Here is a 15,391-nt window from a genome sequence, read left to right on the forward strand (position 1 = left end):
TCCAGCGGCAACAATGGTGTGGAGGTTGGCAGGTGAAGCGCTGTCGCATTTACCGCGTCGACGACAGTTGATCTTGGCAGCATGGTGCAGCCTAGTCTTGGCGATAGATGCGTCTGAATGGACGAGCGCAAGGCGGCAGCGTTGTTCGTCGCCGTGGAGGCATCGATCGATGGCCGGCCTGGTAAGGATGATGTAGATCTCTTTTCTGGAGATGGGTCAGCGGTTCGATGGTGGTGACGGCTTCTAAAACATGTGTGTGTGTGGTGCATGCATTAGATTTGCTGCACCGAGTGTAGGCTCCTCATATGTCATGCGGGCAGATCAGCGGTGACCTCAGTTCTAAATGGTGGGAGAGAGGGCACTCCATATTGTCGAGTTGTTTGGTGTAAGTGGTGGCTTCGGATGGCTTGATGTATGTTATTGTCAGATCTTTGTTGAATAATTAATAAATATGAATGTATGCACCGACTGATGGAGAGGCCGGGGATTTAAATCACATTTTCGAAAAAATGTCACTAACAGAAGGCAATTTCCGGGAACCTCCAGATGGTGGCGTGCGCTCCGCGTTCAGCTACCGGTGTTGGCCATCTTGACCTTTTCCGCGGAATATTTTGGACTTAGACTGGCCATAGTGGGAGTAACTTCAAGAGTAACATCGGTTCCAACTCAGCAAATTTGCCTATGTGACAACGAGTTAATAAGGAGATGGGTGAATTGAGTAACTTAGCTAGTTATCGTAACATCACATATCCCAAGACGATACGAGTGTATAACGTAATAAATGAAGCTTTGCACGACACCACACATATGTTACTACCCACTATAGAGGTACTACCTACGTCCTGGTTTATTGGTCTCTATTGTATTCTTTGCCATATTTTGATCTTAAATTTAACAAACAAAATGTTCATGCATGTCATAAAAAATTATATCATTGAGAACTATGTTTAGATACGAATGGAACAATATAATTTTTGTTTGACATGCACTAACATTTTATCAGTTAAATCTTTGGTCAAAGTTTAGCACAAATTACAAAGGGGGCCAATAATCTAGGACGAAGGTAGTAATAAGATAGCCTAGAGTAGCGTGTATGTTATGGCTAGTCTCACTCATAGGAGCAGACTTTGTTATCCAGATCCAAGAAGGATGATGTGCGCCTATAAATACCTATCTACTCTAGCTAGGAGTTCGATCTAACACAACCATCATATCCATATCCAGCCCAACAAATGGCGCCTCTCAAGGTGACTGTTGCCATGTGTGTCGTGCTGGTCCTGATGATCCAGCTGCAGGCGCCGGCGGCTGCGCAGGAGATACCATGCGACCAGTGCGGGCCGGGATGCGCCCAGGCGTGCAATGCGCAGGGCCCCTACTTCTGCAACAGCTTCTGCAACATCTTTCCCACCCTGTGCAACTACTGCTTCCTCATCCAATCCGGCTTGTGCATTCCCGAGTGCGCAAACCTCTGCAGGGTCAACTGCGAGTGATCGACCATGCAGGAACGCATCGACATGCATGGATTCGAGGGTGTCGATGAGCGTGCCTGCGTTGCCATTGTTATATTAGCTGCTCTATGTACAATAAGTCGATGCCGGTCAGGCTGCATGCATGTATTGCGTGCGAGTGCCTCGACTTAGCATTTGATACCGTGTTTAATTTGCTACTATTCCCTTCACTCAACATATTACATATTACCATGTTGTGCATCCAATGCATTTATGTTGTACGCCCACCATTTGGTTATGAAAAAGACTCGTTTGGAAAATCACATATCTACCAAGGCAAAGTTCAGGTTGCACCTACTTGTGTATAGTTCATCTGGAAAGGTCAAATGTTCTCTTGTTTGGAAGAAACAAAAAAGAGATTTTTTTTCATATAAGGATAACACGAATCTTGATGCAAACCGAGTGGTTTAGATAGATGGTACGCTGGTATGGGGGTACTAAAAATCCACACTCGAAGTATTCCTATATGCACATCATATAATTATCGTTTCTACCAAGTGTTTGGTTGTATAAGTAAATCAAGTAACTCCCACGATAACCCACGTAGCCCTTTTAAAGATAAAGAAGAGAATTATTCCACGATCTTTACTTGTGTTGTAGGTAAGTTACTCTTTTAGTATATATGATTCCTATTAAATCTATTAGGCTATGAAATTGTTAGAGTACCGCATGGGTTCACTCCTCTCGAACACCAATTTGGGTTACAAGAATTTATACAGGGGAATTGCTCATAGAAGTTCAAGAAACGAGGAGGAAGAGGGGTGGAAGAAAGGTAGGAGAAGCCAGGGGAGCCGCCAATGACGTGATCCTACGCGGATTCCTTCTTCGTTGCTTCCTCCCCTATACTTGTAGCTCGTAGTAGCCGGTGATGCTCAACCAGACCCGGCTAGTGTGATATCCAAGGGCAAGCCCAAGTATATGTATGGGCTAGGGGAGGTCCCTAACACCCCCCTCCTTGAAATGCTGCTTGACCACAAGCTGACGCACCGAGGACCACCCGGTAAACATATATATGGGCTAGTAATGCATGCAGTATGTGCGGCTTCTACTAACGCACTACGTGTTGAACATCGCCCGGCACTCTTTTCACTCCTAAACAACCCGTGAAACCATTAATTATGTGTGATGAGTGCCATATATATGTTTGTTATTATAATGCACTTGTTACATTTTCTTTATAACTACTACTTTTTACTAGTAAGACATCATTGTAATGTGGTGTCTGTATATGTTGTATGTGGATCAATGTTAAAATTAGTATTTATGTATCCATGCATTTTGATGATGTGATCAAGGTGCAATATGCTGCAATAGCATCAATTTGAAATCAATTAATAGCAACTAGTCGTCAATCCGTGCATTCGCACGGGCCGGTTATGTATTATTTTCCATCAATCTATATTATGAACAACTATGCTTTTATGATATGAACCACTATAATTGAGATGTTCGTGAAGCATATAAGTTTAAAAACATAGAGATCTACAAATGGAGGTATGCATAAAGTTACACAAAATTAGAATCTAAAGCCAGAATAGTAATATGTTTTTATAACATAATATCACATTATATTTCTCAAAGTTCACTACATGAAGAGGAAATCATGCGTAAAACATATATCATAATAATATGTTTGTCGGTTTCACTTGGGAAGGATGTAGAGCCGCCTAATACACTGCTTATTTCCTCATGCATATGGTGTGATTTTTATTTTACATGTAACTATTTAAAATATATTTAAACAACACAATTCAGATAGTTGAGCAATGTGATTTTCATTTACCTAAATATTTGCCATGTACACTTAATTTAAATCAAATGACTTATGGTAATGAACTTATAAGACTCAAGCCATAGAACAGTATAATTTTTATGTGATATCTTTTAGTCAATGGATGACACACATAAAACGTGCAGGTAAACTTGTCTAACTTTGACACATATAAAAAGGATTCATTTCTTCTGGCTGCTAATACACGTGATACAGAAAATTGATGGCTAGTACTATGATCATACTACCCTACAACATCAGTCTCTGAACGGCAATGATGCAAGCTATCTTGATTCCTTTCGGATCCGATCTAGCAAGAAGCTAGCATGCTAGCTCATCCGGCAACATGCACAGGTAGAAAACTGACTTGTTTTGCCCTGAACATGCACGTACACAACCTCCTGAATATGCACTTGATCAATCCTTGCGGGTGGGGATGCAACACATGCGATCTGTTCATAAAAAAAAACCATTAAAGGTTGGAAGAAATAAGAATTAAAAGAGTGTGCACTGGACGGCAGGTGCTGATGCCTACATCCAATTTTGATGCGGCCGTGCGTAGACGTGATTGTAGTCTGGACGGATTCTTGAGAAAGAAGCCTCCCTGTATAGGTGCATGAGATATCAAGGCCTGATTACCCAAATAGAGAGACCTAAGAGAGAGAGAGAGAGAGAGAGAGAAAGAGAGAGAGAGAGAGAGAAAGAGAGAGAGAGAGAGAGAGAGAGAGAAACGTGAGAGATTGAGCTAGCACAAAAACAATATGATAGGACAGTAAAAAGAAGGTGTTTCTAATAATTAGAAAAATACGTGATAGAGATACGAGAGAGACGTGAAAAAGAGAGAGATACGTGAAATTAAGCCTTCAACCGTGACCCACTTGATGTAACGTGATGATATTGCCTCCCAGTCGTGATTATGCACAGTTTAATTAGATAGATCTTTTTTTAGGTTTTTTAGGGGCTTAATTAGATAGATCTAAATTGTAATATATTTCACAAAAAAATTAGGTTCTAATTATTCCTTTTTCGGATTACGATTAAACTAAAACCTTCGCCGATTAATATTTAAAAAAACTTATCTAGGTTCTATTTGTTCTTTTTTGGATTAAGATTAAACTAAAACCTTCGCTAATTAAAGTTAAAAAAAACTTATCCGAGTAGATCCGAACCATTATAATTCGGACCCACTAAATCAATGGCATCTATTTTCTAATTTTCTCTAATTAACGTGGAAATTTCTTGGAAATGCCTAATTAGTATTAGTAAGTATAAATATAGATACGTGATAGAGATAGGAGAGAGACGTGAAAGAGAGAGATATGTGAAATTAAGCCTTCAACCACGACCCACTTGATGTAACCTGAGGATATTGCATCCGGGTCGTGATTATGCACAGTTTAATTAGATAGATATTTTTAGGGGCTTAATTAGATAGATCTGAATTGTAATATATTTGACAAAAAAATTAGGTTCTATTTATTCTTTTCTTGGATTATGATTAAACTAAAACCTTCGCTGATTAATGTTTAAAGAAAACCTTATCTAGGTTCTATTTGTTCTTTTTTGGATTAAGGTTAAACTAAAACATTCGCTAATTAACGTTTTAAAAAAACCTTATCCGAGTAGATCTGAACAGTTATAATTCGGACCCACTAAATCAACGGCGTCTATTTTCTAATTTTCTCTAATTAACGTGGGAATTTCTTGGAAGTGCCTAATTAGTATAAGTATAGATATAGATGGCGGGCACCAAACACCGTGGCGAGCGGTGGAAAGGGCCCGCCATTGCTGCACAAAATTTCTGAGACGGGCGGTGGTGATAGCGCTCCACTGTAGATGGGCTACCACTGGCGGGCAGTGGTGATTGCCCACCAGTGAAGATGGGCTACCACTGGCGTGCGGCCGCCCGCCACTGTTTTTTTGAAGGAGAATCAATTAATATCGCGAAGATACCAATTACACCCAGTCTCTGCACCAACAAGATGTCACAAAGACATCCAGGATGCACACAACCAAAGGAGAAAATTAAAAGAAAGGAAAAAAAGAATGATCTTGCCACAGCGGTCGGCTCCTCTCAACAGCAGCACACATACCACCACCTAATACAACAACCGAAATACATAAAAGGTCTCCAAAAACAATGCCTCCAAGAAGGAAACAGTGCACAAGTGCCGTCGTTGCCCGATCCAAAATCTTGGGTTTCATCCTGGAGAAAGGCCGCACTCTCAAAACAATCCCTCTAGCAAGGCAATCGCCAGACACAACCAATGAAGATCAGACCTTAGGTTTTCACCGGTACTCGAGGAGTACCACCAAAACTGAAATCCGCCAGTGCTGCCACCCCCACTTATCACTGCTACTCCCGAGACTTATCTGACACCTGGCTGACTCCATCGCCACCAAGGCTCCGTCCGTCTAGTTGATCCTCCTATCGACCACCATGACCTTCTCCATCATTTTCTCCACCATGGAAATCAAGAAGCCGACATGTCCCAAGGTATCATCAACCAATAGAGCTTCGCACCATGCCCTCAGAACCTCGTAGGCAGATATGGACGTGCACGACTAGATTCTGTCCGATCCAGATATCCTGGGCAAAATCTCCAGCACCAGTTTCGGAACACGTCGGTGACTAGATTGAGGAGGACCGATCTTGGAGGACGTTTCCATGAAGCAAAAAGAGTACGAGGACCACCACCATAAGCATCATGGTAGTAGGCCACCATGGTGTCCAGCAGCATGCAGCACACATGTCCGCAGACTTGTACGGGCAAAGATCCAAACTAGCACGGCTTGAGGACGTGCGCCGACCGCGCCGCAACACCATGCGGTCATGAGCGACCAACTTGCTGCCGACCAAGAGCAGCCCCACCGATGGACGAGGAAGATGCCGTCGGGATCTCGCGGAGCTGCCCAGATCTCAGCAGCTGCCGCGAGATGAGATGCCCGGCCGCCGCCGTCATAGGATCCCGTGCGAGCTTTGCCGATGGTCCCCTCATGCAGCGGGAAGATGAGGGGAAGGAGAGGCGGGCTCAGGAGTCATCGACGGTGGCGTTTCCCCCATGTAGCCAGATCGGGGCGACGCGGGGCGTGTCGCCAGATAGGGGCCGCCCGCCACTGTTGGCATATTAGTAGTGGCAGAGAGGCAGTTGCGGGCGCCCCTGAGAGCCTTGCTCGCCGCTACTAGGCTTTTTGAACTAAAGATGAGGACAACACCATGACCTAAAGACGAGGACAACACCAACTGAAACTGCATATCCAAACTTCATTGAAACCTGGCAGCGGTTACCTTCCCTTCTTCTGATCCTGCTTACTACTTATTGTCAAATGCATGGTAATTATGATAAAAGGCAAACAACAAAGATGCCACATCTAATAGTTGCCAAGGCCTAAATGACTTAGTAAACGAGTAATGTTGAATAAAGCTGATAAAGGAATCCTAGTCTTTTCTTTTCTTTGCTAGGATAATGAAGGCCGACGGGGTTATATAATTGTAATTTACGAACTAGGTCATACATTATTGAATTTTTTTATAAAAGGAGTAATATTTAAAAAAAAATCTTTAGGTCATGGGATGTGAGGAATGGGTAGAGGATTTTCCCCAGCTGGTTATTTTTCCCTGGAGCGGTGTAGAGAGAGTTTTGGATCTGTCTGCTTAGATGGTGTAAACTTTTTTAGCCGTGTGATTGTTTATTTGCTGGATTTTCCCAGCAATTTCTTCTCCACGGAAATTGGTAAAGCTATCCTCATAATTCAGTCACTGTATTTCTTGATTATTCTGTTATTCATTTTATTTTTACTGTTGCATATGGACTGTGTGCTTGTGAATTGTTGCAATTAGCTATGATGGGAACACACCATTTGCGCATAGATATGCTCATGTTTGCTCTCTTGATCCTGATTATTTTTTGCTTAATGACCGACTGCTTGGTAAATTGTTGGATAGAGTTTGTTATCGTCACAATGCCAATACAGAGAGACTAGAGTGCTCCAAGTAGGCTAGCAGTTACTTTTTTTAATGCAATTGTCAGTGGTTGTTGCCCGTGTGTTGTATCAAATCTCGTAGCTAGTGTCCACTACCGGGAAAGGGCTTATAGGTGAACTCAAATTAGTGCCGGGCGAAGCCGGACACCCGCCACAACTAATTTTGAAAACCAGCAGCGGCGGGTGACAGGGCGCACCGCCAGTGCTGGTGGTGTAGCAGTGGCGGGCGCGCCCGAATGACCGCCATAGCTGGACTAGCAAAATTTGCTAGCGTGTTGAAACCTGCCACTAGCGGGCGTTGCTACCCACCCGCCACTGCTACTTCGTCTTAGAGTGGCGGTCATGGAATACACCCAGTACAAACATAGTGGGATGACCCTCTCAAATTTTTTATTTTCCATATCAAGATGTTTGCAATGCGGGCAACAAAGGTACTCGTCACTTCCACAATGCAGTCACCCACGCAAAAAAATAATAATCAAGAAGTCAGGAGTGGCGGGCATCCTGTATAGCCCGCCACAGAACTTTACCGCCTTTTTTGCTTGCCCGAAATTCAGTTAATGCCGCGAAAATAACAAACCAACTCTAAAAGTTGTCAAATTATAGAGCGGGGCTTCTGGTGACGTATATTACAGATGGAAAAAAAATTCAAGTCCAAAATATGTTATAAAATTGAGTTATGTGTGTGAGGTGGCCATTTTGAAAGTCTATACACTTGGTGGGAGAGTGTCCTGTTTGCACACGTTATGCATCCGGTTATGAATTGAGTCATCAGCCATGGAGGAATCACGAACAATCTAATATCAATGAAAAATACATATGCAGGAAGCAAAATTAACAGCCTGGACCCTGGAGAGGTAAATAGAGAAGTAACCGGGGATTAATATAAGAGATGCAGGCTCATGTCCGAGGTCATTAACGCCATCGAAGGGAAGGTGCTCCTGGATGGCACAGTGCGCTGGCTGGATCGTGACGCACATGTGCCCTACTCCAAGGGGCGGGTGGAGTAAAGCCGGGGCACCAGCGCCGTTACCTTCTGGAGTTTTCTTACTTGGTCTTGTTCTGTTACAGCACTTCTCAAATGCTGGGTTTTCATGTCCAATCATGCAAAGTCCATCTGACCACACTTCGTGAGAGCAATCAATACAGACTTCGACAGAATCATAGCCATGTGCAAAAATCTGCAGGTGTCTTTTGATTTTTTTTGTGAGAGTTAAAAAGCTTTGTAGTTATTAACAGGATGATCAAGGGGATTTCTCTTCAGTGAGCATGGACACTGCTGTGGCGATCCGGACACTAGAAGCAACATACAAATCATCGGCTGAAGCTGCTGCTGTTGAATCCATGATTGCAAAATTGATTGACAAGGTACTACTGCTCTACACCCTAGGGTAATGAAAATCCCATCTATGTCACCCATTCCACAAACATACAACTGATACTTTAGATTGAGAAATTGGACACTGCAATATCCATGATAGTGAATAAACTATTATCTACATGGTGTGATGCACGAAGGTCCTTACTTGAAAAGTAAAGGCAAAGCAGTGATGCAGCGAGAATTGGGATTCTCACTTGGAGATCATTGCGAGTTATGTCAAGAGAATGGAAGTACTTCTGGAGCAGGCTTGCCTTGTATATGCTGCTTGCCCTGTATTTATCGATATTGGTCATTCATTGTCATCTGTAGTGGTCAGTGTCACTGCAGTATTACATTTCAATTTACTAGATATTTTTATTCTCAAGTAATTAACTGCATTTATGATTTGATGATGCTCAAAGGTCACATTGTTTTGACAGGTTAGGATTTCTGCGATATTTGTGTTTGTTTCATTTCTTGTCCTTCTGAGTGTTTGCGAAGTGCCTGCTCATATTGATGAGATCAAGGTCGGGTTTTTCTTCTTTAAAATGGAATTGCAACATTATGGCCACTTCCTTCCTAATAGTTTTAATTGTAGAATAATTTCAACGCGGATTCAGTTGGTGAAAACAATAAGCACCAAAATCATATGAACATCAGGTATGTTTGTAACATAATGCTCCCTCCTATGCAGATATATTCCCATGAGGATTCAAACCGGCATTATGGGACATTGGTTTTCCTACTAGGCCACTTCCTATCCAGCGTCTCCTTCCTATTTCTGGTGTCCATTTCGTCGTCGTTGGTTTTCTACTCCCTGATTGGCCTCAGGAATGAGTTCAGCTTCCTTATGTACTTTATAATCACCATCTTTATGTGCCTATTGGCGAACGAAGCGCTCATGATGATTGTTGCGTACATCTGGCTTGAGACTTACAAGTGCATCTTAACCTTGATTTGCTTATATGTGAGCTTCCATCTTGGTCTTCTTTCAAGTGGGCACACATATTGAATGAACCAACATTATTAAATAACCGTGGCTACTCAAGTTATCATGATGCTGGTGGCAGGGTATTTTCGGATCCAAGACGCAATACCAGCGCCCGTGTGGAACTATCCGATGTCCTACATTTCATTCCAGACATATGCTGTCCAGGTAAGTTATATATGGCCATCTTATGTAACCTACATAAACCCTATGCTCATCTTGCTTTTACCGGATCAGGCGTGCTAACAAGCAATGCTGCTGCAGGGCTTGGTCCAGAACGAGTCTGTCAGTACATCATTTGCAGTCGGGGCCACGAGGACGATACCCGGCGTGCAGGCTGTCCGAGGCTTGTATGGCATATCATCGTCGACGGGTGCCAAGTGGATGAATCTCCTTGTTTTGTTCCTGATGGCGATCGGCTACTGGGTCGTCTTGTATGTTTTGCTTCGTCTAGATGTGAGGAGACATGAGAGGCTTGGCAGGTGCTCCTGCTGGCCCAGCATCCACACCATTGCAGCTCCAAAGTGAGTTAGCCCTGAGCCACCGAGTGTGCTGATGTTGTAAGAAGGCTTTGTGTGTGTGTGTGTGTGTGTGTGTGTGTGTGTGTGTGTGTGTGTGTGTGTGTGTGTGTGTGTGTGTGTGTGTGTGTGTGTTTGGGTGTGTGACTGTTCATATGCATGTATACATGTGTGATAGCTTCCTAGGTAGGCATATCTGACGCATCCAAAGTAGAAGAGAAACATGAGGAGAATTGGGGTAACATATATACTGTATTTATCATGGTTAATTTGAGAATTGAAGAAATGAACCATGATTTGGTGATTTACTCTCTTGTCCATTCCTTTTTGGTACTCAGCATTGCTTCCTTTGTTGTCTTGTTGTCTCTCACACGTTTGATCTTCCTGGTTGGATCTGACTACATTGAAGGTCGAGTAGCGATCCCCTCTCGAAGGTGTTTTCTTCAAGTGTTGTAGATGATAGGGCTCGGCGCGTGCTGGGTTGTGCCAACATGCATTTCCATGTCAGTAGATTTGTGACATTGTAGACGATGTTGAATGTAGTTATTCATGCCTGAGATGAAGCTTGGCATAGTAGTCATTGAGCAATAACAGATTGTCTCTTCTCCTTAAATTCGTTCGTGCTTATAAATGTTGTTGGAGACGGTGGATAACTGAGTCAAGATATGAAGTGCATAAAAAAGTCAAGATATGAAAGGTTCTAACTGTGTAGGTGGAGAACAATCTCACCGGAGGATGATCTCAGAGGTGTCGGTGACATACACGATCAATAAAAGATGAGAAAATGCCATCCCAAATGAAAAATAAATCCATATATATAGACGAGGGGATCGTGACACTTCCACTTCAACCAAGAACCTAGTCTACACTAGTATAAAAGTTACGAGTTGCTGAAATCCAAACGATCTCAACCATCCGACACAATTAAAGCCAAGGACTCATGATGAATTTATTAAAAAGGTAAAAATGATGACACATGTGCAACCTAGTTTCCTGAAATCAGCAAATGATAGGAAACCTAGTGTATTGCCATACGCTTCCGCTAATCGACTATAGCGAGTTCAGTCTTTTATTTCTTCTTCTTGAGCGGAATGAGTTTGATCTTGTTGTTTGGCAGATTCCTCCGCACGCCCCTGAAAAACTTGACAAACGGATCGACAGAAGCATCACCATCTCGGTGTATGGTTTCAGTAAGCCTAAGGTTGTTGCACTTGAAACGCGCCATGCCCTTGGAATATGATTGGCGGCATTTCATCACCTCCTTTGTAGATTGGAAATCCGAGACCTGTTGAGCAGTGCAATGTTACGAGTATATTTTGGAATGGAATGCCAATATATTACGGAATGTTTCAAGTTATGGTAATTAGTTGTTGATGGAAGAAGTAGCAGCAGCACCTTGCAATGTCGCAAAGTGAGCTTCTGCAGGTTAGGCGAGTTGTACAGGTATTTGCGCAGCCCGAGGAAGTCGTCGTTGATACGGCACCCATCCAGAGAAAAGCTTGTCAGGTTCTCAAACTTGAATATAGGAAGATCCTCATGACTCCCAAAGAACAGCAACTGAAAACAAAAAACCCTACATGCACTCGTCTTATACTACTTTAAAAGAACGAAATAGCTGGCGAAAATCAAAATTCGAAGTAAAGGGCTCACAAGATCACTAGTTATTGACGAGACAACGCTTAAAAACTCGGAGATCGGGAGATTGGCCAGGACTTTCCTCCCTGCCGGCTGTTGTTCGGTCGTTCCTGCCGTATGCCTTCGTGCTCGGCTGCTCGCCTGCTCCTACCCTCCTGAATCTTGAAAAGGATCTACAACGTAGGAAGTTGGAACGGAGTTGCTGGATAGGAGATTCTTGAGCAAGGAAAGGTAGGAGGATTGGAGGAAGCCTAACCTGCCGTGGCGAGGGCCACCAGTGCCACACAGGAACAGACGAAGAGACGCCTCGTCGCTTCGCTCCTCTCCGTGAATCGAATAGATCAATCGTTGTTTTGTTTTTCTTTTTGATTTTGAGGGGAAGATTGCCACAATCGCTGGACGAGGCAGTTCCAGATCGGGGGGCTGCTCCAGGTTGCCAGTTGCCAGGCCGCCAGTTGCCAGGCCGAGCGTCTCACAAGCCCAATAGGTTAGATATTTTTCCAGAGGCCCAAAAGATTAGATGAGAAGTAGATTTGGAGGCCCCAGAAACGGGGGGTCTGTGCGGGTGCACAGGTCACACCCCCCCGGGGTCGGGCCTGAATACAAGACGTTGGTCTGGTTCAAGTTAAGGCAATTTCGCTCGTCACTGTTTGCGATAACGTGAGGCGTCTTGATCAGGGGGAAATAAAGGTTGAATTAGAATTATAATTTTCTGCTGTGCCAAAATACACAGTGCATGCTTGGATGTTGGAGAAAGAAAGAAAATAATTCCTACGCATACACGTTTGATCAAGGCATGCGTCAACTAGGTTGTTTCTTTTGGTTGCCACGTCCACAACAAGAGTATACAAGTACATGATACCTTTTGATTGAGACTAACGGAAGAATCCTAATTGGTTACTACTTCTCATGATCAAGGCCATAGGAGATTTATGTGTTCGTGCGCTGGTTTAAATGGTGAGATTTGCTGTCCTTGAGAAACATTGGATGGGGGCTTCCAGGAAATTATGTTTAATTACTTTAAGTATTTAAATTTCAATGATTACTTGCTAATTTAAAGGTTGTGAGCAGATTTACTTCCTTTGGTGTTGGTCGAGAGTGAGAGATAACGAAGTTTTTGTTTGGTCAACTTATTAGGCAAGTTTGAGTCGGCTAGCTGTACTGGTATATATAGTCATGGTACCCTCTTTGTAAAAGCAGGTTATATTTAGGATTTTAGACAACATCGTGTATCGTCAATGGAGCGGCCGTCTTCGGGTGTCGCTGTTATTTATTTTGTATAAACTTTCGGTGTGGAAGTTACACGTGGCTCGAGGTCTATCGTTTCCGACGGGTTGCGTGCTGGTTACGTCTACTTTGGCGGGAGGGATTGTCCGTTGGTTGTCCTTACCCCATCTTCCGGTTACATGTACTGCTCGCGTAATTGGGAGATTTTATCAGCCGAATTCAGAGGAGTACATTGTATCGTGAAAGATCGGGACAAATCAGTAGCACGACGAGGTTGTGCTTTCATCAGTTGGTATTCGGACCAAAGACTGTTCACGGTAAAATTGTTTTCTTTCAGTTACGATCGATATTTTGATTTATCATGAGAAAATATTGTAGTTTGCAAATGGTGATAGCGATGGAGAAGGATCTATTGCGTGCCTTGCCTTGGTACCAATGCTTTATGCGTGTGCGTGTCGGACCAGCTAGTTGTGCCATGTTAATTAATTGCTATTCCAGTATGAATTTTGTGAGTAAGACTGTAGTTGATGCCTTGAACTTGCCGTTGATTGAACATTCACAACCATATGAGTTTTGGTTGATGGACAAGTTTGATCAAGATCATGCATCCCGTCGAAGTAGTTTCCCTTTATGCGGATATGGTGATCTAGTCGTGTGTGATGTGCTTCCTATGCATATGCATGTGAGTTCTATACTGTTGGGAAAACCCTGGACAGACTTGAGACAATTAAGTTATCATTATGATGGTGAATTTTCTTTTGTATGGAAGGGTCGACTTATACTACTTGACTCATATACCCTGGAGCGATACAAGGCAGATCGCCAAAGACGTGATCATGCTCTGGAAGCAATTGATGTGAAGGTACTCAATGACCAAGAGAAAGCAGACGTGGACATTCAACATGCTGAATTTTTGGCATCGACAGTGTCTGCGGATGCATATGCTGAGATGATATACTTGACACCGAGGAGGGTTTCGTTTCAGGGAGGAGAGGATGATATGGCAAACACTAGATCTATTTGTACCGTCGACCACCATTACATACAAGAAGTTGGTCTGGTTTAAGTTAAGGCCGTTTCGCTCGTCACTGTTTGCGATAACATGAGGCGTATTGATCAGGAGAAAATGAAGGTTGAATTAGAATCACAATTTACTTCTTTGCCAAAATACACAATGCATGCTTGGATATTAGGAAAGGAAGAAAATAATTCCAACATATACCGTTTGATCAAAGCATGTGTCAACTTGGTTGTTTCTTTTGGTTGCCATGTCCACAACAAGACTATACTACATGGACATGATACCTTTTGATTGAGACTACCGAAAGTATCCTAATTGTTTACTACTTCTCAGGATCAAGGCCACAGGAGATATATGTGTAGGTGAGAAGGTCTAAATGGTGGGTTTTGCTGTCCTTGAGAAACGTTGGATGGGGGCTGCCAGGAAATTGTGTTTAATTACTTTAAGTATTGAAATTGTAAGGATTACTTGCTAAGTTAAAGCTTGTGATCATATTTACTTCCTTAGGTATTTTTCCGGAGTGTTGATTCATTTCCATTCCGACAAATTTGGGGCGCTCGATATGTCCTATTTTTAGCAAAGGTCATACCGGATTTTTCTGTGAATTTAAGCATGACTTGTGCTAGAATATGTAGGAAATATCGAGTCCCCAGATTTGCTAGAAAGAGAATTAAACGACATTTTGAGTTGACTTTAAGTCTATCGGGGCTCCATACATGACAGTCAAAAAATCGGTGAGGGAGAGTCTCCACCATATATGAGAGAAGAAGAATGCCAACTGTTGTGGTCGGGGTAGCTTCTCCTTCTTCTCTTTGTGCTAGACCTTTTTTATGCACTAGGGGAAGGAGGAGTAGCAACCATCACCGACTGTCGCAATATCAGAGAGGGAGTGCCCACCATATATGTGAGATGAGAGTTTAGGAAGGAAGACTCGACAGACCTAAATTTAACCCGTTGTATATTGATTAATAGCGATGTGTGTGTTGAGTTTCCTGGTAGTTGCCTTCGATCGATTTTCAATTAATTAATGTTTCAACTATGAACATAGGAAATGTCTGACGAAGAAAAGGATTTCGGTAAGTGCGAATACTGCGAAGACCAGCGCGGCCCGTGCGACAGGCCTCACCTAGTTGGTGGTAGGCACTTCAGCATCAAGATGGATGAGACCTTCGAAGTGGATACAGTAAGTCACAACGAGAAGTATTTTTTCGTAATTAAGCATGACTTCTGCTTCTTTTGCTTCAACTTATAATTTTATTTTATTTTTACGATTTTTACTAGCGTATCCCCTGCCATGCAAGAATGTATGTCTTGGATAAGGTTGGTTTCAGTAAAATGGAAACTATGGAGGTAAAGAGAGTTCAATTAAGGACCGGGCA

The 15,391-nt window shown here is 42.9% G+C and overlaps 1 protein-coding gene and 1 long non-coding RNA gene across 2 annotated transcripts; one reads left to right on the forward strand and one right to left on the reverse strand.

Annotated features, from left to right (window-relative positions):
* The first annotated feature begins 6,153 nt into the window (after window positions 1-6,153).
* LOC123126238 (ABC transporter G family member 3-like) lies at window positions 6,154-10,139 on the forward strand. The gene is made up of 6 exons (XM_044546612.1): window positions 6,154-6,367; window positions 8,089-8,120; window positions 8,503-8,631; window positions 9,064-9,150; window positions 9,318-9,590; window positions 9,876-10,139. Exons 1-6 carry the CDS (start codon window positions 6,154-6,156, stop codon window positions 10,137-10,139), a joined length of 999 nt encoding a protein of 332 aa, XP_044402547.1.
* Window positions 10,140-10,914: 775 nt separating this feature from the next.
* Window positions 10,915-11,819, reverse strand: LOC123126239 (uncharacterized). Its single transcript, XR_006461612.1, has 3 exons — window positions 11,780-11,819; window positions 11,525-11,702; window positions 10,915-11,414 (listed from the first exon to the last, which is right to left on the reverse strand). It is a non-coding gene; the product is annotated as an uncharacterized lncRNA (long non-coding RNA).
* Between the last annotated feature and the right edge of the window lie 3,572 nt (window positions 11,820-15,391).

The sequence above is a fragment of the Triticum aestivum genome, chromosome 5D (assembly GCF_018294505.1).
Source record: "Triticum aestivum cultivar Chinese Spring chromosome 5D, IWGSC CS RefSeq v2.1, whole genome shotgun sequence".
NCBI classification, from domain to species: Eukaryota; Viridiplantae; Streptophyta; class Magnoliopsida; order Poales; family Poaceae; genus Triticum; species Triticum aestivum.

Bases quoted from the DNA above. Each gene is read 5' to 3' on its own strand.
- LOC123126238 (XM_044546612.1), top strand. From the start codon at position 6,154: ATGGACGAGGAAGATGCCGTCGGGATCTCGCGGAGCTGCCCAGATCTC. The intron at 8,121-8,502 runs GTAAATAGAGAA...AGTTATTAACAG, and splicing joins ACAGCCTGGACCCTGGAGAG to GATGATCAAGGGGATTTCTC. The intron at 8,632-9,063 runs GTACTACTGCTC...TTGTTTTGACAG, and splicing joins TTGCAAAATTGATTGACAAG to GTTAGGATTTCTGCGATATT.